Source organism: Antechinus flavipes, chromosome 3 (genome assembly GCF_016432865.1).
Source record: "Antechinus flavipes isolate AdamAnt ecotype Samford, QLD, Australia chromosome 3, AdamAnt_v2, whole genome shotgun sequence".
NCBI lineage: Eukaryota > Metazoa > Chordata > Mammalia > Dasyuromorphia > Dasyuridae > Antechinus > Antechinus flavipes.
The window spans coordinates 272416095-272442023 of record NC_067400.1 but is presented as its reverse complement, the minus strand read 5'-3'; the positions used below and the strand labels follow the sequence as shown (position 1 = coordinate 272442023).

At 33.3% G+C, this 25929-nt stretch overlaps 1 protein-coding gene across 5 annotated transcripts in view; it reads right to left on the bottom strand.

Annotated features, from left to right (window-relative positions):
* Window positions 1–6050: 6050 nt before the first annotated feature.
* Window positions 6051–25929, bottom strand: part of DMD (dystrophin) — a 2219276-nt gene continuing 2199397 nt past the window's right edge. For 3 of the 5 annotated variants that reach the window (XM_051991017.1, XM_051991013.1, XM_051991014.1), the window contains 3 exons: window positions 22569–22664; window positions 14393–14424; window positions 8538–8632 (listed from right to left, as the gene is read on the bottom strand). In XM_051991017.1, coding sequence (XP_051846977.1) covers window positions 8621–8632; window positions 14393–14424; window positions 22569–22664 — 140 coding nt within the window. In that variant the 3' untranslated portion in view covers window positions 8538–8620. Of the gene's footprint in view, window positions 8633–14392; window positions 14425–22568; window positions 22665–25929 lie in introns of all 5 variants that reach the window. The other 2 variants (XM_051991012.1, XM_051991011.1) reach the window with 1 other exon arrangement.

Sequence of the window (25929 nt, the reverse complement as noted above, 5' to 3'; positions counted from 1 at the left end):
ACAGATTGAAAAACTGAGGCAAACAGAAGTTAAATCATTTGCCCAGGGTCACCTTAGCACTCTATCTGCATTATCTAGCCTAGATTTATAAATATGTACACATATGTATGTTTATGTCTATACATGTACAAAAATGTCAGTTTATACAAAATATAGGTGAAATAAATTTGAGCAGTGTGCACTGGGCTGTAGAGCTTACAAAAGGCCTTTTGTAGAAGTTATTTTTTAACCTAACTTTTGAAGAAAACTGGGGATTATAAGTAGTGAAGAGGGAGGCAGTTCCAGGGAACTGTTCCATGGGAAATTGATATCTAAATAACTAATTTGTGTAACAATCTGCTTGTAAACTTGGGACTGCCTATACTGTCACTTTCGTGACAGATAGTATAATACAGAGTCTACAGCACAATTCCATACTAGGCTTCTCTATTTTAGCTAGTGTCATGATGAGGTGCTATGATAAAGGAAAAAAAGAACTGGACTTGACAGCAGAAAATGGAACTTTTTCTTACTCTACTACTTTTATCAGAGCCTTATACTGAAACATTTCTCATGTGTCTGTGCATGTGTTCAGGTTATTTCCAAAGAGCACATTTCCATGTGTTCTGGCCCCAAGTCAAGGGGTATTTATGATGAAAACTTCTGGTTGGTCCCTTGGTTCTCATGACAGAGAGGAAGGGGTTGTGTCAACAACTGGTAACTGACCCAGGTTGGACCTTTGGGAATTTCTAGTCCCATTTTTCAGAAAACTGGTCAGATGTTGTGGCCCTCTTCTAAAGCACATGCTTGATCAGTATTGGCTGAGCATATGTTTAGCTCCATGAGATATAAAAGTATTCTTGTCCAACCTCATACTACACGAGTATGTCAAAAACCCACTTTGAAAATGTTCTTCATCTGTAAAAAATGAGGAGACTTGCATTCACTAAAGACCCTTGATAGTCTTTTCTAGCTGAGTAAGGATAATTAGTATGAGTACATAAACACAAAACCATGAAGCAGCTAGGGAGGGCAGTGAATAGAGTTTCCTTATTGGGAGTCCCCTATACTACATTTATTCTTAAATTCCAACTATTTCACATAGGTTCTCTTTTAATTAGCTTTCCCTCTCTGTTTCGTTCTGAGGCTTAAATTAGGGGTGTGTGTGTGTGTGTGTGTGTGTGTGTGTGTGTGTGTGTGTAATATTTTTAAAGACTTAAAAGCACTAGATAATTATGAGGGATAACTGGCAAATATAAGCTAAGAAGACAGGAATACATGGGACAATGAGGCAGGATAGCATGACTGTTTACCAAGGGGATAGTTGGGTAGTAGCAGGAAATGACATCAATAAAGTCTGTTGAAATATGTGGCAAGAGCTAAGAAACACAGATGTAGAGTCATATGGAACCATAAAGATGTAGTTCAGAATTGTCAAACTTATAGCCAGTGTAGAGGGAACCAGATTAAAATGTGATTTGGGTTAATGCTTAGCAAAATAAGTAAAAAGACAACATGATGCTAATTTGTGGTTTTTTAAGTTAATATGTATTCAGAGAGATCCTTTTCTATTTCAGTTTGACACCACTGGGTTGATCTAATCTCCTTCTACTATCACAATGCCCTCAAATGACTTATACACATTATACATTTCCCAACTTGATATTTCCCAACAGAAATAAAATGGGTCAAGAGACAGCACAGCATGTGAACAGACAACTGGCCTCAATCGGGCACTTGGGTTCAAATCTACAACCTGGCTTTATGATATTGGGAAAGTTGCTTAACCTCAGTTTTGGCAAATTCTAAAAGACTCTTTGCAATAGCAGATGTAAGGACCAGCACTGATAGATATTTCTTCCCTGGGAGTTCCTTACAATAATGTAATCACAGCTCTAGACTAAAATTAAGATGGGCAAGCTCAAGACATTACCAGCAAAGTTTGCTTTAATGGTTATTTTTTAAGAGAAATAAGTAAATATGAATGGCTTACATCAGGACTTTTTTTTAATATTTTTTCCATTTGATGAATGCAGAGAGTATGTATTCCTTCCGTGTATATAGAATCTGGTGAACATCTTTACCTTAGCAAGTATAATTTGTTATTTAAAGCCTAACTTCAGTTGCTGCTGTCCATGCTGCCAAACCAAATTATATGGTCACTATGCAATGGGTTCCAGGAAACGGTGAGGTAGTCAAAGATTTGTTTCAGATTTTTTCCTCACTAACTAAATTTTCTGGTGATTTAGCTAGCATGGGAGAAGATCTGGTTCATATTGTTACTTCACAGCTGACATTGACAGTAGCTTCTGTGGAGAGGGTGTAATGCTTTTCACTTCCCCCTAATAACCACACATTCTGAAAAAGGATGCCATGGTTTTGTAGAAAACATGTTGTGGTGGCAACTTGTCCCCAAACACATTCTCTTTACGAGTGTACAAGCAACCTGTGCACACTTGATCTATTTTAATTACAAACTGGAATTATTCCCTCCACTCCTACCTCTGCCAAATTATGGAGGAGAAAGTCAAATTACCTTTTCAGAGCCAAAGATGGTTGTCTTAGATTGAGGAGTCCTTAGTTATTTGATGAATTCAGCTTCCAAGCTAGCTATTTATTTCAAGCCTGGAAAACATGTACACATACATACACTGGCTATTTCAAACTCTGTGTGTGTGTGTTGTGTGTGTGTGTGTGTGTTTTCACACTTATTTAGGCATTTTCCCACAAATCTGAATTGGTTAGAAATAAATGCTAACTTTGTATATAGGAACTTCAGAAAAAATAACAATTTAGACACTGTAACCCAGCCTTTTCACTAAAAAGTTGTTGCTTTCTTCATGACATCAACATTTTAAGACTAATCTTGACTTTAGTAAATTCATGACAAAGGATGTTTATCTCCTTACTTGAAAATTAAGGGAAGGGACTGATTTGTTTTTGGTAATGCATGTTGAATTGTTAATAGGTGCAGAATCAGACATACATGTTTCAGAAGTGGTCCCTATGTTTATGAATTCAGCTTAGTTATCTTCCCTTAAGAGGGCTTTTTATTAGGGCTAGAAGGGAGAAAGACTGAAGACATTTGGAAGTGACAATTTTGTTCTGAGAACATTAACATTTTATTTTTAAAATTTCTTCCTTGGTTTAATACAATTAAGAGGATTGTAAACATGTGAAATGAGTAGGATAAGAATACGGTCAGACAGGGGCAGCTAGGTGGTGCAGTGGATAAAATGCCAGCCCTGAAGTCAGGAAGACCTGAGTTCAAATCTGACCTCAGACACCTAACATTTCCTAGCTCTGGGACTCTGGGCAAGTCGCTTAACTCCAATTGTCTCAGAGGAAAAAAAAAAATTAAGGTCAAACAAAGAAGGTGGTTGCTGAGGCTACAACATGTAACAGAGCCTTGAAAAGGACTTTTTAATATTGTTTTTTTTTTTATCAATGCAATTTTATAAATGCAATAAATACACATATTTTATATGTCCAAAAATTCTACACGTCCTGGCAATTATGTGATGTCAATTTGAGGTAACAGAAGAAAGGCTAAAAGCTGCTAGTGATAAAGGCAGGTTAGGTTGATTTGAAGTTCTTGTTGACTTCCAGTTAATTGGCTTCTCCTATTTGATTGTTTCAATCAATAGTATCGCAGTAGAGGAGGTTGATTTGGGGAAAAAAAAAAAAAAAAAAAAAAAGGTTGCATATGAGTATGTATCTATGTATGCACAATTACATTTTTATAAAAAGACACAAACATGCATATCTATTTATATACACACATATACTCATGAGCTCCTTTTTATACACAACTATGTTGGTAATTATCAGTTGGGGAAACAAAACTATAGGAGGTTCAGGTTCAGGTGAATTTTGTACTTTTAATACAAAATAAGGAAGAAAGGACTACTAATCAGAGCTGTTGATAGGTTGCCTTGTATATACTGAGTTCTCCATTAGTATAATTACTTAAAGACAGTCAAGATGATCACTTGCATGAATCAACTGAACATCATTTCTACTGTCAAGTTAAGGGTTTGAACTGAGATGTCGTTAAAAGTATTTTCCAACCCTATATTTTCATAACAAGTGTGCCATTCAGTTAGTGAATGCCAGAACTTTTATGTGAGAGATTTCCAAAAAGTTTATATGGATTTCCTCTGTGCTTATCAATACTTTTTATGCTTTTAAAAGTGTCTTTTTCCTTTTCTTTTCCAAATGGCTAGGGTAAGACCGATTTAGTCCTTCATGTTCTCCTGTTCTCTCCCCATAATTGTGCACATACCCTCCAAATTAACCTTTCTGAAGTTCTTAGATATACTAATACAGAACGGATTTGACTATTTGGACAAATAGGAAATGTCCTTATTCTGGGTCAGAAGTCTTTGGGTTTAAATACTGTCCCTGCCACTCATTACCTTATGTGACCCTAGATCTTACCTTCCTCTTTTATAAAACAAGAGGCTTCACCTAGATGCCCCTGAGATTTCCTCCAGCTCTAAATCCATGACTGTCACAATGTATGGCTCCAAAGCTCTAACTCTTACATTGGCAAGCTCTAGTTTCAGAGAATAAATGTCAGTCTGCTGCCAAAGCACTTGGAATTTCTAGGGAAGATTAACTTCCTTTGTCTCAGAGACAGGATGAAAATGAGAAATGGGAGGGGCTAATATGTGATGATCTATACCACTATCCAGACATGTTCAAGAATTGACCAGCTCTCATTCCACCTTTTCTGTTTCCATAGTATTCTGGCAATATTGGTTGACTGCCAGCTTTGCTTGTTATCTTCAAGAAGAATGGCATCATCACTACACACCGCTCAGATTGGCTAAGATGACAGGAAAAAATAATGATAAATGTTGGAGGGGATGTGGGAAAATTGGGACACTAATGCATTGTTGTTGGAGTTGTGAAATGATCCAACCATTTTGGAGAACAATCTGGAACTATGCCCCCAAAAACTATCAAACTGTGCATAGAAAAGGAAAAGGATCCACATGTGCAAAACTGTTTATAGTACCCTTTTTTTGTAGTGGCAAGGAATTAGAAACTGAGGAAATATTCATCAGTTAGAGAGGCTGAATAAGTTATGGTATGTGAATGTTATGGAATATTATTGTTCTACAAGAAACAATCACAGGATAATTTCTGAAAGGCCTGGAGACATTTATATGAACTGATGCTAAACGAAATGAGTAGAACATTGTACACAGCAACAACAAGATTATGTGATGATCAACTATGATGGACATGGCTCTTTTCAATAGCAAGATGATTCAGGCCAGTTCCAATAGTCTTGTGATGAAAAGAGCCATCTTCACCCAGAGAGAAGACTGTGGGAGCTGAGTATGGATCACAATATAGTATTTTCACTTTTTTGTTGTTGTTTGATTGCTTTTTGTTTCCTTTTTCATTTTTTTTATCCTTTTTGATTTGATTTTTCTTGTGCAGCATGATAATTGTGGAAATACATACATATGTATATAACTGTACATGTTTGATATTGGATTGGAAATTAATATTGGATTACTTGCTGTCTAGGAGGAGTGGGAAGAAGGGAAGGAAAAATATTGGAACACAAGGTGAATATTGAAAACTATCTATGAACATGTTTTGAAAATAAGAAGCTTTTTAAAAAAAGAATGTCATCTTCTTCTCTAGCTAAGGGGGGGAGGGAGTTCTGTAGCAAATGAACAAGAGAAAAAGTAGAAGTTGCCAGGTAATTTAATGTTAGTAGTGGGGATTTTGAGCTTGTTTAATGGAGCAAGTAATTTAGAGTTTTCGCTTGGAATACACTTTCCATAAATTTTTATGCTCTTTGCACTTATGTCATTGGAGGGCGTACCAGTGGTTGAACTATAGGTTAGGTTTAGTTTTTCTTAGCTCATGCCAAAATCATTTTGAAACAGTAAGTTAATCTCTCAAAGCTCTTCTCTTATACTGCAAACCATTTATAATAACTTAAGATTCACCTGAGAGAAAAGTGAGAAAATGACAGTGAGACAGAATCACAGTTCTCTAGAGTATATCCCCAAACCCAAAACACCATAAAAGATACTGTTCTTAAATGCTTTTTTATAACATAATTGCGTGCTTTATTGAGATACACAGTAAAGCAGTATATAATACAATAGTAAGGCATATATTTGGTGAAATCTGATATGTTGTGAAAATGCATTAAAACTGATATTTAAAAAAATAATTAATAAATGTTACAGTGTTGGTGTTAAAACACAATATATCATGATACCCAAGTAAGAAAGCAGTACTGGATAACAATGATGTCACATGCCATATGATGTTTGTGTTTAAGTTACATTGATTATGTTTTACATTTTAATACTCTGTGGTTATAAAGAACATGAAGTAATGTCCAAATTATGCTTAAAAAGCAGCAATAAAGTTCTCAACTTTTATTTAAATATTTTGACACACTCCAAAACTAATGTCTAAAAGAGAAAGCAAAAAAAATTAAAAACAAAACCGTGCAATCCCTTTGTCTCTGATTTTAGAAAGAAACTCAAACTTATTATCAGAAAGTAATGAAACCCCTTTCCTAAAAAAATTAAATTAACTTTCCTGGGAGCAGAAGAGGGTACAGGGGAAACCTGAGCCAAATATTTGGCTCAGACCATCAATGAGAAATAAAATGAGACAAAAATGAATCGTAATTTAACTTGATAGTTGAGCTTTGGGTTTTCTGTAAAAAGAAAAAAAAGGAAACTTAAAATGAAGAGATCAGTTCACACAATGGACAAGTGGTGATGATGTGAAATCATCTGTACATAATTGTCAGAAACACCACAAAACCAAAGTGAGGTAGAAATAGCATGACAAGCCATGTTGGATGTTAATTATCATTAAAAATAATGAACAAAACCCACTCTCTCAAGATTAATTACACTTCATATAAGAGGTAACAGATTTGCAAAATTAACATACTGAGTTCCTATTTACTGAAGGATGAAATCATAGACTAGTAGAATGACATAAAAATACTAAAGCTTTTACTACCAGTCCTCTTTTTCCTCTGGGATTATTTACTTATTTTAAACAATTTAATCTGTCTTCTGTCTTTCCAGCTGCAAGTCATCCTTACTTGTGCGGTATTATTTGCAGAGACTGGCAAGGGAGGAAAAGACAGATGATTTGGGTGTCTCAATTAATTATGAACATTTTTTTCTGATTGCCATGTGGCTACTTTCTTGACCTCCCATTGGAAAGTAACAACAGCAAATAACTCATAATTTCCCCATGATTATTTTCCACTAAGAACTGTAGCTTTTTAGACCTCATTTGCAATGGGAAGTTGTTGAAAGCACCATTGTGGCCTGACTTCTAGGAGAGTGCACTGTGTGCTAATTATGGAAGTATTTATGTATATTTGCAAATATTCCAATCCCTAGCTTCATATCTGTATAGTCTTCTCAGTAGCACAGAGCAGCTAAGAATTCCTGTTTTCCTTATCCACCCTCTGTCTTCTTATAACTTACTGTAGTGGAAAGAAATACATCATGATGTTTTACCTTCCTTTTGAAGAAGGATCATTAAATGAACTGTGTCATCTCCAGGGCCAGAAACTAGACTATAATAATCAATGTATTCATCTGGTAGAATAAGTCCTATGTATTCATGTGTTCTTAAAAAACAAAAACAACAACAACAACAACAACAACAACAAAAACCAAAACCAAACCTTTAGTGTTGAGTTGTCAGTGGGAAAAGCTTGAATTAGCACCTGGAGTCCTGGACAGTGACTTAATGTGGGAGGCTCCTCCCAGCTCCAGGGTCCCATGAGAACCCATCTTAGTCTAGGCACATCAGCCAGGGCAGCTGTAAACAGCTGTCTTTTACTTACAAAGTGGTGGGAGCATTACTGAACTGGAAGTTCAGTTTTTTTCCCTTATAAAGTATATGAGTGTATACCTGTTATATATGAAATATATAATATACACACATATACATATATGAAAAACCCTTGGCTAGTCCCACCCAGACAATAAAAAAAGAGCAAGGTAAAGCAGTCATGTTGGTGCTATTACAGGATCTATTTTCTTTAATATGCAAGGAAAAAGAACACAAAACATGAATCATGAATCTCTTATATGGACAGAGAGCTAAAAGGATGCAAAAACAATGCACTGCCTCAAAGGTTTTTTTTTTTTGTTTGTTTGTTTGTTTTTAGGGGTTTTTATAAACAACATTTTTTTTTATAAAGCACACTGTAGTTTACAATCTTTCTTTATAACTGTTATAAATTTTTTTTAAACAACCCGAAATGCGTTCCATATAAAGAAATGGCAAGTTATTTAGCTATCAAGATTTTACATGTAGTTTTCTTACAACTTTTTTGTACAATTGCATAGACGTGTAATACCTGCCATTGTTAACAAAACAATAACAGACTTAGGAAACTACTGAAATCTACAGTATAGTACCACTACCCTTCACAAAAATATAGATTTTTTTTTCTTGTAAACTCTTACTGTCTAATCCTCTTTGTTGTATGAATATTATAAAAACCATGCGGGACATCAGGAGTTGTAAAACATCTATTCTAACCTTTCTTCATCAGTCATGACTGTAACTAAGGTTTCCATCGCTCTGCCCAGATCATCTGCCATGTGGAAAAGGTTTCCTACATTGTGTCCTGAAAAACAAAGGTAAAGAGAAATCTAATTAATTGCTGTAAGAATCAGATCATGGGTTTTTTTTGGTTGTTGTTTTGTTTTGTTTTTTGGGGGGGGGGTTTGTTTTGGGGTTTTTTTTGCAGACAATACAGAAGCTGACAATTTGGTCTCTACGAATTCCCAGTAAGAAGCAAAGCCACATTACAGACACTATACACCTGTTAGTATAAATGTAACATTAAACTAGCATTAATAACTATTACAGCAAAGTTTAAATGGAAACTTTTCAAATATTACATTTCAGGACCAAGTACTCTTAGATTCTTCTTCAGATTCTCGCAAGCTAGAGTTTTCCTATCATAACGCTTTGAAAAGATATTAAAATATAATCCCATTGGTTTCTGTACCTGAATCCATGCATGTACCCCAGGAAGGGGAAACAAGTCCATAGGCCACGAACTAGCCCTTCCTCCTGCCCTAAAGTAATCCAGAATGTATTTTGGCCAACTGTTTAGCTCCCTATTTCTTTCCAAACCAATATTCAAAACATTCCTGTTGCTACTTGGTGACATGAATATTTTGACATGACTTGAGAACCATTGCCTTGGAGAGAGGAAAAATTTATCTGGATCCTAAATTTGGAGTTAGTTCTTAGGTCCAAAGCAAATTTGCAAGGTCTGTCCATAAAGAATTTCCTATTTGCAACTGTTAATTAGAATTAATTTAAATTTTTAGCTAAATACCTAAGCATGAAATCGACTTCATGGGCTTTTGCTGGTGAAGCTGAAAAAGAAAGATTTCTTTCCTCAGTTATTTCATTTGAGGGCAAAAATAAATACCTGAAGTTATTAATTTTTCTTGTGAATAGTACAAATAAGTTGAGATCTTCAGGATGGAAATCACTTATTATCTAATTACATTGATGACTGGTGATAATATGAAACACTATGCCATGGAATTTGCTATTATGTAGATTTATTTCAGATCCCATCCAAGTAGAAGTTAGTTCTTGGAATGACCTAATTATAATATGAGTATCAATAATCCGTTCCATAACAAGAAATCTAAGGAACATTATTATTCATGAGATGGCAGTATAGATTCATTTACAGGCTTGGAAAAAAATTCCATTTCTAGGTAATGTTACTTGAGAAAGTTGCTTAACAGGGATCTCATTTTTTATATAGTTAACCTTAATTTTTTTACCTCAGTAAATTATCTGCTATGTACATTCTGACTTCTGAATTATAAATGTTTTATTGAGTTACTAGCTTAGAATATATCTATTTTATATATTCCATAATAATTTTTCTAAATAGCTCAACAAAATTTAAGTGCAGACTGTTAGGATATATAGCTTATTCTAGAATTTATTTCAATAGAGCTTTTCCCTCCTTCCCCCTCTCTTGTGTGTGTGTGTGTGTGTGTGTGTGTGTATGTAAGTATGTACATACATACACATACATACACAGGTATAAGTAGATTTAGGTATCTATATTTTTAAGAAACAAAATGGAAACAAGATTTGGAAAAATTTGTGGAACAAGAAACTCAAGTTAGACTTTTTAAAAAATGCAATACCATTTAACCATTTCTAACATGGTTACAAAGTTAGCAAATCTTTTTGAACCTGCTATGTAGAATAATTACATTTTAAAAACCACTTTTGTTTTTGATGGAGACTGCAAATGAAAGACTCCCAGCCAGACATGTATACTATTTCATGAATATGGCAAATAACTTGGCAACCCCCTAGGGACCATTTTCAATAGCCTTATGTCCTAAGTTATAAAAATTACAGGGAAATAGGATAGGCCATTTGCTCCTCCCATAGACCAAAACAAATTGGTGCTACTGGGCTCCAGTATACCCCCAACATCATTTCTGACTGTTTCCCAGCTCTGCTATATACAACCTTCTGAGCAATCCTTATTTATGGATAACCCATCGTCACTTACTTATCACTTTAATTTTTTTTTTTTTTTTTAGAAAACTATCCCTACAAAGGGAAATACAAAATGTAAGATTTTTACAAATTGATTCCTTTTTGGGAATTTAACACATTTCTTAGCTCTTTTACTAGATGTTAGTACATTAGGTGCCTTGGATATATACTGCAAAATCTTGATGAATTTTGATGGAAAGGAAACTGCTTATTCCAGTCTGTCTTTCAGTTTGCAGAAACTAGAAAGTATTCATTTGGGCAGGTGTGATTTGTGATATAGGCAGTAGCTCGAAAGTAAAGATAGTTAAGACATATTACAATTTATTCATAGGCAAACAGTGGCTCTATATTCCTGCAATGATCTTCAGTCACTATAAATATAAGTTAAATTTTAAATAACTGATAAGGAAACATCTTTACTTTACAAAATAATATGGGGAAAATATAGGCATAATCTCTAATTATAGGATGCTCATTATACTTTAAAGGAGCAAATATGTATCCACTAAAGTTTGGATGCCCATTACCATGCTCAGTATAAGATATTTTAATGTTGCTGGGATATTGTTATAGGTGACTTCTGATCATTTTTATGCTTTCAAAGAATATTCAGCCATTTAAAGACAATCAATGTGGAGACTGCAGTTATGTTCTTAACCTCCCTGGGACCCAGTTTCTTCATTTGAAAATGAAAAGGTTGGAATAAATGGTCTCTCAGGTTCCTTCTAGCTCCAATGATCCTATGTTCCTATGTATACAGGCCAGGTTTTTCAACATAACAGACTTGGAGGCATAAAGAGAATTTGTACTGAAGTAAGAAAAAAATCTGAAAAAAATGCTGCCAGAAGACATAGATCCAAATCCATTTTAGAGCAAAAAGTCTACTGTAATGTGACATAACAAATAGATTTGTATCTTGCTTCGATTATACTATATATGTGATTGTAGCATTAATGATGTCATTCATTTCACCTGACAGATTTTTATAAAGGTGAAATAAAAATCTCATGCCATTAGTATAGTAGGCAATGAATTCAAGCCATTATTCAGACCTTTGCAATCAGCTTTAGGCATAAACTGACACAAAAATATATCAATAGAAGATGCTAATTTAATTGACTCCTAAGTAGGCATTGTTGAACACAAAATAACATATATTGAACTGTTATTATATTAGGTCAGCTCCCTGTTTTTCCAATTTGGTGCTAATAGTGACATATTTAGACTTTCATACACCATAAATGTCTGAGGAAGCTGTTTTTCATGTGACTGGAATTGAACTTCCTGGCAAAAATCCAGTAAGTAAACCACAGTTCAATACATCAACTTTTCACAAAAATAAAATTCCCCACTAAATGAATGATATTTAGATTGCCAGAGCAATGTCTGAATGCTGCATATCTTTCCCTACTTATCATTTAATCTTTGAAAAGTCTGGTTGGTTGTCCAGATGAGTATTCTCCATTCATAATCTGTCACAGTAACTTGATTTCTTGGTTTTCTGAACATATTAGGGAGATTTTTATTTATAAACATCTTTATGAGCACAGAGTTTTATTTTAAAAATCAATTATCTCCTAGTTTAAACTGTAGTTTGCATCACCTTACATTGCTATACATTACAAATTGTTTTATAAAACTGAATTGTCTAATGTACTATCACTTTTATGCAGTTATTACTGAACACTAGTAAGATGTGTTACTATTATTCCATTATGTGCAGATATAAAGAATATGTCTAGTTCATGTAACCTGCAGCAGCATGGCTATACAAAGGGTCTGGAAAAGCAGTCTATAGAATGAACACTTGAGAATCCTTTAATAGCCACATAAATGATTCTATCCATTTCACGTATTAGGGTCACTTTGAGGATGTCAGTACCATTGGCTAGGAAGTACTTGGCCAATTTGAGGGTCCAGATTCAAAGAGTAGAGTTATATGTTCAGCTTTAAATTACTCCCAACATCTAGCAAACTGTAAAAATGTGTTGAGTTCTTATTCTAATGATGGGATTCTATTTGGTCACATCAGACTTGATAATGTGCTACTTGGGTGATTATCTTTTTGCTTTTTACTTTTTTGCAAAAGGATACAAAATACACCTAACTCTTCAGCTTAATACTATTCCTCTTCACTCCTTAATTTATGCTTCAAATTACAAATCATCCCAAGAGTAGAAGTAGCATTGACTCAGCAGTATTAAACTACAATAAATGACACCTTTTGATCTTCAGTTTCTAAAAATTTCACTTTCTGCCCCTGAAATAGAAATAGTACATTAACCAGTAAGAAGGAGTAGCACCAATAGCACTACTCTGGTTCAAAGATCTAGAGGTCTGTGCCCAGAATGAAGTTCCATCATTAGTTTAAAAAAAATTTTTTAAGGCTGCTTATGTTCAATCTGTGAGAGGACCAAAGACAAACAAAAAATTACTATTACAATTACAACTATGGGGGATGGGATGGGGAAGGGGGGCAAAGAGTGACCTTTAGAAAGGGAGTTCAGGCAAAGAGATCCATTTCCACTAACCCTTGCTATCTCCTTAAGTACATTTGTTGGCCTAAAAAGCTCCCAAAATTCAGGGGATAAATAGTTTTATGTTTGTGGGTCCTTTGTACAAATGAATTTGAAAAAGTAATGGTATCTTTATGTGGCATATAATTTGATCTGGCATTTTAGAGCTTGACCAATTCAGACTTCTTTAGTCTTTCTGAGTTTGAATCTATTCCTTTCACTCCCTCCATAAAGTCAATCCATTTATCCTAGATGTGAACATTAGCTTTGATGCAATTGGGAAAACTGATTACAATAAATGGAATTGGTGGTGGTAGTGAGGAATGTTTAATTAGTATTACATAGTATTTCTAAAAGTGAAATGAATATTTTCTCAAGTAAGTTTGTACACAAAGTCCCCTCCTCCTTGTTGATATATTGATATAGTTGAGAATGGATAGAAGTATCTCTTAGATAATCTGTTCTCATCTCATTTACCCTATCATTTATCCTTGGTAAGGAAAAAATAATGTGTTAAATTAGTCTCTAAGAACCTTTTCTTCCAATAGTTTCTTGAATGGGTACTAATTCATATTTTACAAAATATATGACAAGATTCAAAGCAACTGCTATAGAAACTCCAAGACCACATAGAACGATAATGCTGCGCAATATATATTCATTTACAGGGATTAAAAAATAACTCATCAAATGCTAAAATTTCTTTTTATACAAATCTGATCATGTCTGACATCAAATACATTCCTCTTCACTCCTTAATTTATGCTCCAAATTACAAATCATCCCAAGAGTAGAAGTAGCATTGACTCAGCAGTATTAAACTACAATAAATGACACCTTTTGATCTTCAGTTTCTAAAAATTTCACTTTCTGCCCCTGAAATAGAAATAGTACATTAACCAGTAAGAAGGAGTAGCACCAATAGCACTACTCTGGTTCAAAGATCTAGAGGTCTGTGCCCAGAATGAAGTTCCATCATTAGTTTAAAAAAAATTTTTTAAGGCTGCTTATGTTCAATCTGTGAGAGGACCAAAGACAAACATTACAATTCCAACCTGTGAACCACAAAGGGTTGTCATTTAAAGTTTTCTCCTCTCTCTTGCTATCTTCCTGGTGATGGCAACTGTGGTGAACATTTCAGGAAGGTTTCTTGTGGACTGAAAGTTCAAAGGCACCAAATGTCTTTAAGGTGAGAAGCACATTGAGGAATGCATTTTGGTCACACAAACACACATGCACAATTATGGCACAAATGCCAAACACAGAAAGCAGGATGAGACAGACAAGAAGCCATGGCAGTGAGCCTGAATCTCACTAACCTCTCTCATTGGCTTTCCAGGGGCATTTCTTCCTTTAATAACAGAGGAGAAGAGGCAGAGATATCAGAAAAGAGAAATAAAATCATGTTTCAATACAGTTTTTATATCACTAAGAGTTTCACTTAGGAAACAGAGATGGGGCTAGGAAAGTTCCTTCCCCCACCTCAAACTTAACAAGAAATTCAAATAAACTCTCATGTACTCTTTAAAACAATAAGAATAGAAAGACAGCCCAGTTAATGGCACATAACGTGTTCCTGTTTTAGACCCAAAAAAATGAAGAGCTAGACCATCACAGAAATTAGTGTATTAACTATGATATTTTTTATAATGGCAGAATTTAAATCTTCTGATTGAAAATGAAGATTCATGCCATTAATTCCAAATGCTATTGTATAATACCCATTCAGTGTTCATATTTCTTAAGTGACTGGATTAAAAAATATATTTAAACATACACACTTTCCAGCTTCCTTTGTCATAAACCTAATATGAATTAGTTTTCTGTGTCACTAAACACAAACTGATACCTGGAACAGAAAGTAAACTCAGTTTTCATGAATGGATTTCATGCATGTGGTGAAAATAAAGAACAGAGACAGAAATACAGCACAGATACCGAAAGAGGCATACTAGGGAAGAAGGAAGAAAGGAGCCTCCACAATGGATTCAAAATAAACACTTGCCTTTACTTCTTTCCTTATAATTGAATATTCCATGTGTACACTAATACACTTTACCATTGTTGCTCATTGGTATTGCTAGTTTAATCAGGCCCAACATCTTACAAAAAATTATTTTAAACAAACAACGAACAAACATAAAGTAGATGAGTCTAAAGTGTAGTATTGGACAGAAAACTGCATCTTTGACTATTTTTGACAAGTGCACATTATTGTCTTTCATCCAGGGCTTCCTGTCTGTAACATGGAAGTAAATTAAGAGTATTCGTCTTGAGGAGTTTTTCCCTAGTTCAATTCATAATTCCACAACTGTTTGTGGTATCTTATAGTTTTTACTTTGATGATTCAAAATACTTTCAGAATTTTCTGAATTTGGCCAAAGGAAAACATCACTGTTTAATAAAGATTCCAAGTTTGGCACTGTCGGGATCAATGCCCTCTCTGTCAAGAATGGAGGAAAGAAAAATGAAGGGCATCTCCCACAATACACCTATTTGTTTGACTGGAGTCACAGGAACAGGGAAAGCAAGAAGTGGCAACCTCTGAGGTCACAGCTATGCCCAGTAGTTTGTCTGCTATATTTCTTAGCCTAGTTTCATCACTCTCACTCTGGCACATTTACTAGGAAGTACTGAGTACTGGCTCATATTTTTTTGCTCTAATTAAGTCTATGTATTTAGGGAGGGAATATTTTCTAGAAAGCACTCCAATTCAATCTTAAGAATATAATTTAAGTCCTGGAATATAAAGACTGAATCAAAAAACAAAGCAAAATAAAACAAGCATGCTTAGCTTTGTCTGAGAATCCTGGCATTAGAAAGGCCATCTTAGTCCAATCTGTACTTGTTCTTGTTCTCTCTTACCAATGAGAATTTATCCTTATTCTTAGAGGGCTTCCCCCTCACTAGTAACTGAAAATCTTCAAGTGAGAGGGAAGCTCCTATACGTTATAATAGTCCATTACAATTTTAGATAGTTCCAAATGGAAGGAAATTTTCCTACACGTTATCTTAAATCTGCTTCTTTCACTTACTGTGCCTAGCTCTGATTCTTAGATCAAGTCCAATCCTTCTATCTTTCTTTCTCAAATATTTGAAGACAAAGATTACATCATAATTCACCAAATCAATAAATCTTCCTGTTCTACTTTAGCTTAAAAGTATTGTTCTTTCAATAGATTGTTATTTTTTGAATTTTTTAAGTTTATGGAATAAAATAAGCATTTTCTTAACAGCATAATAAAAAAGATGATTACACAATAAATTATAAATCTATTATGTACAACTTGATATTCCTTTTAAATATACTTATCATGTAAATTTTTTTCTCCTCCCCTCCCCTATCACCTAGAGAAGTGCCTGTAGAAAATTATTCTGTATATACTTCTATCAGTTCTTTCTCTGGAAACAGATAGCTTTTCTTCATATGTCCTTTAGAAGTAATTTGGATATTAATAATAGTCAAAATGACTTATTCACCCAGTTATTCTTACATAGCATGGTCTTGAGAGCCATGGCTATCTTCTTTTCATTCCTTTAAGTACTCTCCTTTGTGTTTTTTTTAAATGTCAAAGAGACAGAATTTACTAAAATATATGACTATTTCCCTCCCAAACCTCCTAGAATCTATCCATAGAGTTTTCATCTACATATAAACTGACCAATCCAGGGTATCACTTACTCTACATTAAATGAACGCTATCAATGTCATAAATACAGATAGCCCTTATTTAAAAAAAAAAAATCAAACAATTTGAAGAATTTACATATGTGTATATTTGTGTATATGTGTATAGTCTATATATAAAGTGTTTTTTTTTTCCTACTGTGGCTGTTTCTATAAATCTGTGAAACAAAGGAAGCTAACTGGTAATTGATTGTTTTTAAACTTCTGGGCTTAAAAAAATAAGTATCAGATGAAATTCACATCTTATAATCAAAATGTCTTAAAATGAGCTTCTTAAGACTAATGAAGACTCTATTAAGTCTTATATGAAACCATTGAAAAAGGAAGATCTTGAGAAACTTAAGATTTTGTAGGAGGGCTTTTTGGGTCTGAACAAAAAGCATGGCTAGATTTTGAGAAATGACCAGGAAATAACTAACATTATTGACGAGAATTTATTGCTTCATATTTCTTTACCCTTAGTATTGAGGTACTATTGTATAATACTGAAATAATGGTTTTTAAAGTTTCTTAAGTAACTTTTTTAAATTTAGGGAAGAAACAATGTGATATCTGACTCTTCATTCACTTTTGACTAAAGACAATTTAACAAGATAAATTTTTACTTTTCTGTATTAATATTTACTAATCGTTAATGTGTATGTTGTATATACCAAAGCTTCTTAAATTGTAGATTGTAAGCCTATATGGAGTCTCATAACTAAATGAGGGGGGGTGCAAAATTATTACTTATCAGAAATTATTATCAGTAAGTATTTGGTTTGTAAACCTATTTTACATATCTGGGGTCATGTAAAATTTTCTCAGACAAAAAGGGGTTGAATGGGAAAAGTTTAAGAAGTCCTGCTGACCATTCAGTCTTTTTCTGTTTGGGTAAGTCATGAATACGTGTGTATGTAAGTGTAATAAATTCAAAAAGACATTAAAATATATATTATAATTAAGGATAAAAATTATCCCTATATTACAAAGAAAATAACAACTAATGTTTTTTTTTTAAAAAAAAAACATAAATTAAAAGATAAAGAGGAAAAACCTCCAGCACATTGGCTGAATCTGCTATGAAAGAATTCTAAGAAGGTATGGCATTGGTGGAAGCAATATCCAAGCTGATGAGAGTCTGGATCCATGGAGGTTATTGAGGAAATTTGTATAAAACAAAAGTAGCCATACATGCTGTCTATGAAGAATGACAAGGCATACTTTGCCAGTTTCAAACAAAATGAATAAGGCCTGGAATACCATTTACTGTCCCAGTGTGATTATCCCACTTTGCAAAGTTTGTTTCCAAAATATCAGAGAAGCTTAAAAATTGAAATTATTGGGAAGGCAAATGAAATAAAGAATAGTCCCTTCATCACAACTGAGGGTTAATTTTGTGGAATAGGAAAAGTGTTTGATGTAGAGACAAATGACATTAATAAAAAGATTAAAAAATAATAATAATAAAAAGATATATATATGTATGTTAAAGAATTATAAAGTAATAAATACTGGGGACTAGTTCAATATATATTTATTAAGCCCTTTGCAGGGCAGGGGAAATACAAAGTTTAAATAAGGCACAGTCCTTTTTCTTAAGAAGCTAACAGTTTAGGACAGCTGTACTGGAAATACTCTTGCTACCTGCTACCTATTTTGGAAAGTCATTCAGTCCACTCTGGAATCTGGCTTTCTGATATAAAAATATAAAGTTAGATTACATAATTGTTTCCTTTCTAAAGAAATTCTAAATACTGATAATATAAAACTAAAAATATATATATATATATATATATATATATTTGGTCAAGCATCCGAAAAGGACTGATAATTTGTTTGTGAACTTCCATATAGTTTAGATAATTAACAAAATTTTGTTCTGTCTCTGAAACTTGACAGTTAATCAATTTGTAAACCACTACTAATTAGGAATCATTCCTTAATACACACACACAAAATGTCTTTGTTAAATACACTGCAAATGGATGGGAGTTCTATTAAAGAATTTGTCCTTCCATAAAATTCACTGTCATTTACATTATGAAGAGGTCAATAATATCAATTTTTGGCTGGAATGTGGAAAGTACTGTTAGATAATATTATGGATCCTTACAGAGCCACATGTGTGTATTTGAATAGTTAACATTCAATATTATTAAAGAAATTGTCTAATGGGCTGTACTTAAAATAAATTAAAACATAAACAGCCTCACTCAGTTGTGAGCATTTCTAATTATTAAGTCAATCAGAAAAGATGCATACAGTTTTAAAATTAAAGGTATATTTAAATCTCAAGGGTATTTTGATTTATAATGATTCTTACAAAGGTTAATCATAGTATTTGTCCCTTATTGGACAGAAGTGATAATATACATACAAAAAACAAGGTTAATCTTTTGGGATGAAAGACAATTTACTGATAACCAACACGGAGCTGTTATGACGAAAGTGCTTGGTAAACTTTATTGTGCAGTGGATAATGCAAGTTATCATATCAAATGAAACTGAGAAACCAATTTTGGTTTCTTATTTTAAAATGGACTTTCTCAAAATTCTATTCACGAAAAAGAAACAACCTGGGCAGAATGAAAGAAGACTTTGGAATCAAGATTTGACTATAAATAAGTTCTTGGATAAAAGTAATTTCTAAGGGTCCTTCTATCTTTTTCTACTACATGAAAATCTTCATGTATTATAATTATGCAAAGGTTTAAAAAGTTTGTATGCTACTGTCTTAAAGATAACAGTAACTACCTTATGATTTGGCTTATGCTAGCATCTGTTCTATCATCAAATGTAACCAACAAGCAGGATAAAAATGTATAGGCTTTGTTGTTTTCAAGAGGAACAAATTAAGATCACAAATTAAGTCCTTAATGACTTGACAATTTGTTCACAAGCCTGATAAGAAAACTTTTCCCCCTATCTGGACCATTATCAAGTAGGTTAATACAAACCATGATGGTGGTACACTGCCACTAAATGTCAGACCTCTGGCCCTGACATATGTTCTGAGTTACTGAAGCAGCTGTCTGAAGCATCAAATGTGAATTTCTTATGTGCTAACAAAGCACTGGGAACGAGTAATGAGGAATTGAATATTCACTTAGATTCAAAGTTAGGAAAAAAAAAATTCATCTAAGGCACAATCAGGAATTTAGCAGAAATTGCTCCTCTGGAAACTTAATTACATCATGACTTTCTTTTAGAGCAGGATGTAACTCTTAAGAACAACTGGTATTTTATACAAATGTTAAGCCAACAGACCCTGTTAGCTACAACTCTTCTATGTCCTTTTAATAGAATAGTGCTTAAAAAGTGAGTACTATAGAGGATTCAACTATATCCCACTTGACATAGCTAAAAAAAATGAAATCAGGGTTGAAACAAAGATGCACAATTTTTAATTCAGAATGGAATAGTGAACTACCACTACAGCCTCATTATTTCACCACTGCATACAGACTGAGGTAGATCTTTTTACCATCTAAGCAACTTTCTGATTTTAGGGAAGATACTTTTGGAAGCTGTATTACTTCTTTCAGACCATTTGAGTATGGCTCAGTAAAAAGGTACTTACTTAGTTAACTAAATTGGTACCACACATGGCCTAGTCATACCAGGTTTGAGAATTCAAAGAGGTACTTTGGTAAAAATGTTATCTAAAAAGCAGCAAATAAACTTAATGGTATCTAAATAGCTGAATGAAAACAATTCCCAAAATTTGATTCTAACACACAAAAACTAGGACTTATCTGTTCTTCAGTAATGTGTAGTAAGTTAACTGCCAAGAAACAATTTAGAATAGTTTAGGTTCTATTCTCACCTGAGAGGTTTATCCTTAAATTGTTATTCCTTGTTTAATGGATTCTAAAACTAAGCACAAGGGAAAGGCATTTCAGTTTAGGAAAATATCAATTCCCTAAGCTGAAATGATCACTAACATTCAAGTATGAATGACTGGATATAGGGCTGTGGAGACTTAAAATTTGATGTAACTTTTTAGAATAAGAATTAAAACTTAGCCATAGAAGAAAATGATCCATTAATCATCAAAATCAATAACACATTCATTAGATAAAAGTACAGTGAACATGTGATATAATATAAAGAGTGCAAGATTGGGCATCAGAAGACCTAAGTTCAAATTTTGGTCATAATATTTAATCTTTTTATTATTCCCATTTTACAGATGAGGAACCTGAGGCAGATAGAGGTTGTGACTTGCTCAGAATCACATAACTATATGAGACTGAATTGAAATCCAGATATTCCTGATTTCAGGCTTTGTGCTCTATGTACACCTAATAAACTCACTGTGAAATGCAACTAATTTTGTTTTTCTTTGTTAGGAGGGAGGAGAATCCATTAGGAAATGAAAAACCCACAAAAGTATCAGTGTTTTTTTTAAAAGAACAAGTCATAAACTTTTGGCAAAACCCCCCCAAAATTTATGATGCCATGTCACACAAGTTTTAAAACATGAAAAATCTGGGTGACAAATCTATGGATATAATATGCTCTAAGTGAATGTTGGCCTCCTCTACAGAGGAAGAGGCATGTAAAATGTGGCTCATTGTTTAAACTATGAAAAAAATTTTGCTGTCAATATACATCTTAATTCTTTAGTTTCTATCAACTTAAAAATAGGATGTCTTGAACTTGACAGAAAAGAAAAAACTTAGATAAGGATGCTTCATGAAAAATGGCTTTTATTGGCTACCAGCAAACTCATCTATAACCTACTACAATGTCTAAATATAGATGTGGTTTCTTAGAAGGGATGCTTAAGATAGTCAAGTTAAAAAGGAAATGATACTCCCCCATCCCTCCAAAAACAAACAAACAACTACAAAACAAAGAATAGAGCTTTATCAATTAAAATGAATGCATTCAGTGGCCCTAATAGTGAACAGCTAGCTGGTACAGACACTTAAAATTAGCTTACAGTGATTGTTCCTTAGCAACACTCTATCAGTACATGATGGTATTCAGAGTACTGTTCAATGCTCACTCATATATCAAAGAACCAGGAAATGGTCTTTGTTCACTGAAGCTGAACAAAAAGATAGGAAAACATAATACTAAAAACAGTCTTTTCATTGCTCTTGTAGAATAGAGAAAGCACAGATTTTCTCACTCCCCTCTGTCCCTCACTTCCTCTGTTAAAGCTACCAAATATCATGGATCACTATTTTGTCCTGTATTTTTTTTTCTGTTTCTGCATATACACATTTTTCCTTTGCATGAAAGGTAGTAATTTATATCCGCTTTTTTTTTTTAATTGTCACAGGAGGTAAGGGCCACTGGCTTTGTTTGACATTAAATCAAACATATCGTAATAATAAAACCCTCCCCATAGCCTAAAATCTATTTGACGCTATTGTTGTCTTGCTCTACAAACTATGCTAGATACTAACTAAATATGTACTTTGGCAAAATAAGCCTAAGCTACAAGTGCTGCAACTTCATTAATTGCTAGAAGGAAAAGCAAAATAATAAATTTAAAAATGACATGCTATAAATACTTTTTACCAAAAGGAGGTGAAAAAGATGAATTTTAAACTACCAAATCTAAATTTATAAAAAAGCTGGGATGTTATAGAGTTCCTATCTTTCTATTCACATTATGTCAGTTATTATGAGCATGGATAGATTCTACTAAATATCTATTATATGTACATATAATATATATATAGAGAGAGAGAGAGAGAGAGACAATTACAAATTCAGATTTATAAATAAAATCACTTCCATCTATACCATAGAAATATGTATTTGCAATCATCCAAATAACTGATTTGCTGCCAAGTACTGGAGCTTACCTCTTGTACTTGGAAAGGAGTTATTAAGCTGTTCCATTACTTCTTCTAACCCTGTGCTTGTGTCCTGAGGAGGAGGACTGAGTAGGTCATCCTCACCTTAAAAAAAATAGCCAAGAGTAATTAGGCTAAATAAAGAAAATGCCTCAAACATATAAACATGATTCTGTTTGCAATTAAGACAAGGTTGCATTTTTTTAGTGAGCCTGGATAATCTTTTTTCATTATTATTGAGCAAGTTAAATTTTATATAAGATCTCCAGGCTCACTAATTATAAAGTAACAGTACCTTAATGTCAAGAGTAACTTCTATATTGCATAATCCTTGGAGAAAAGCTATGAAATCATTCAAAAGTTTTTAGGTACATCCAGCCATTTACTTTAGATTTTACTAGTATTTCTGAAAATTTTGTGAACCTATTCAACTTATCAAGTGAATGATAATTAAAACATGTTTGCTAAATTCTACTCCACTAAAAATTAGATTTAAATATGTCTGCCTTATTACAAAAATAAACTTTAATAATTATAAGATCATATATTTAAAGCTAATTGAGAGCTTAAATGTTTATGTAATCCAATTCTTCCAATTTGGAGGCAAATAAACTGATAATCAGAAAAACTGACTTAGCTGACTTCATAGGGAGTAAATAGCAAAAACAAAATGTAAAACTGCTTTCACAGTTAGAGAGGTTTGAAAATACTTGTCTTAACCATTCCTTAATAACTGCTGTAATTTTTTGTTTGTCTTTCTGAAACTATGAATCTGTGATATTTTGTTATCTGACTGTGAAAAGAGAGAAACAGATATGGTAGGGTATCTTTCATTTTCTCCTTTGATATTTAACAATTAAAAAAAGGCAAAGCCTAAATCCTTTCTGAGACAGATAAGTAGTCAGAGATATGCTGAAACTTTATACAACTGTAGTATCAACTTGGCAGGCCCTACAGTCTTGGGGTACTAAACATACTGGAGGACTGTCTTTCCATTGTTTTTGATTGGTTGATAATGATAGCATTGTAATAAGGCTGCAAAGAAGTGGTGAAAGGAACTAAGTCTGTGAAGACCTATATGTTTAAGCGAAGTGAAAAACTAAACTTTTAAATGCAAAGAGGCACACTGAGTTGGATAGATCTTGTGGATTTAGATCACTGTTTGGTGTGTATAAGTGAATTAGATGCTGTCTTCAAGATAAAAAAAAGGGCACCCAGTACTATGAAGTATATTGCATTGGAATATGGAAAAGGTCAGAGTTCTTTCAAAAGACAATAAAATTCAAGATGTAAGTTTAATGAAAACCAACCTACTTCTAGTAGTTGTTCTACAGAGTTGTGAGAATTGAGTTGAAAGAGGAAATTAAAATGGAGAAAAAAAAGGAACTAGAGTTCCTTAAAACTTATTATTTTCAAACACTCCCATCTTTGGACAGAAAAAAAAAAAAAAAACTGTGAAAACTCCAAGTGATTAAATTTCCATTTAAATGAAGATCTAATTTCTGTCATCCAAAAGCAACAAATATTTTAAAGAATTCTTAGTTTCATATAAGTCATACATGACAACATGTATATCATATATGTGGGTACACAAACCTCTCATATTTATTATTATCAGTAACATGTTCATATTTATTGCTGGGTCTTAAGCTTTTCTTTAAGGCACAGCAAAAGAAGAAGCCATGAAGACTTTAATTCACCATAAGGGATTATTACTAGAATGAAGGGTTTCATATGCACATAAAACAAAGATAATAAATGTTGCCATCAAAAGATGTTGTTTCCAGTTCTAGTACTGGCTCTCATTAGGTGTGTAATCCTGGTCATGTCACTTAACTTTTCTTAAGGTTGTTTTCTCATCTGGAAATGGGAATACTAATTCTCAAACTATCTCTCAGGGAGTATTACAAAGAAAAAGTTTTATAAATCTTAAAGCACTAAGTGTTTTTTGGGTACCCAGTTAACACATTTTTAGTTGAAAACCTGTAAAACTATATTTGCTTTTTAGTAGAACAATCACTTACCAATTAAATAGCTTTCAAGTTCCTTTCATTTAATAACGTCTCAGGAAAAGCAAAACTATCTCATTTATCAATTATAACTATTAAGACATGTTACTTTTCACTCTTATAATTTGTCCTCAAATTAAGTGCAACTGTCAAAAAGTACTGAGGTTTTTTAAAAATGTACATTCCACATGGAAAATTTGGGGTTATAATTTGTGCTTTCATACCAAAATTTCTTATTTAGAAGTTGTTTGAGTATTTTTTTTTAAGACAAATACGAAAAGTGATTTGGGTAGGAAGTGAATTTAAAAGAGATGTTAAGTTCAAACTAAATTAAATTTATTTGGCAAGGAAAAACAGAGATAAAATGCTGCTAAAATGATTGGAGCACCTGAAGGTTTTGTTGATTATCAGTTTTTTCTGTTCTATTACTGATGTAAATTTTTTCTATAATGGTCAACATGTGGCTTCCTTTAATGGTGGCAAGTCCCTATTAGTGATAATGTGCCTTGTAGAGTAAATCAGAACTGATGGAGACACTTATAAACATCAATATTAATGTTCCTGATAGTTTAATTACATCCTTAAGCTCCAGGAATGCTTGTTTGTATGTAAGACAAATTCAGATGCACTTCAACAAAGTGATATGATCCCCTAAATCATCATCATGAATGGATCATAAAACATAATCTCACAAAGGTCAAACAATTTCACCTTTACAGATTTTTTGAATATTCTTGGATGCTAAAATTCTACAATTAAACAGAATGCCATCCCTTTTAAAGGGAGAAAAAGGTCCCAAAGAACAATGATGTAATAGTTACTTTTGTTACTGGCTGCTAAGTTCACCCTCTTTGTGAACCTCATATGTGAAAATATCCAATATTCTATCCTTAGTTCTGCTAAAAATTACCACACAAAATAAAAGAACCCCAATTTGTCAATGAAATAATACATTAAGAATTTTTTAAATAATATTTTATTTTATAATAACTTTATATTGACAGAATCCATGCCAGGGTAATTTTTTTTTACAACATTATCCCTTGTGCTCATTTCTGTTGCAATTTTTCCCCTCTCTGCCTCCACCTCCTCCCCTAGATGGCAAGCAGTCCTATATATGTTACAGTATATCCTAGATACAATATATGTTTGCAGAACTGAACAGTTCTCTTGTTGCACAGGGAGAATTGGATCCAGAAGGTAAAAATAACCTGGGAAGAAAAACGAAAATGCAGATAGTTCACATTCGTTTCCCAGTGTTCTTTCTTTGGGTGTAGCTGTTTCTGTCCATCATTTATCAATTGAAACTGAGTTAGGTCTCTTTGTCAAAGAAATCCACTTCCATCAGAATACATCCTCAT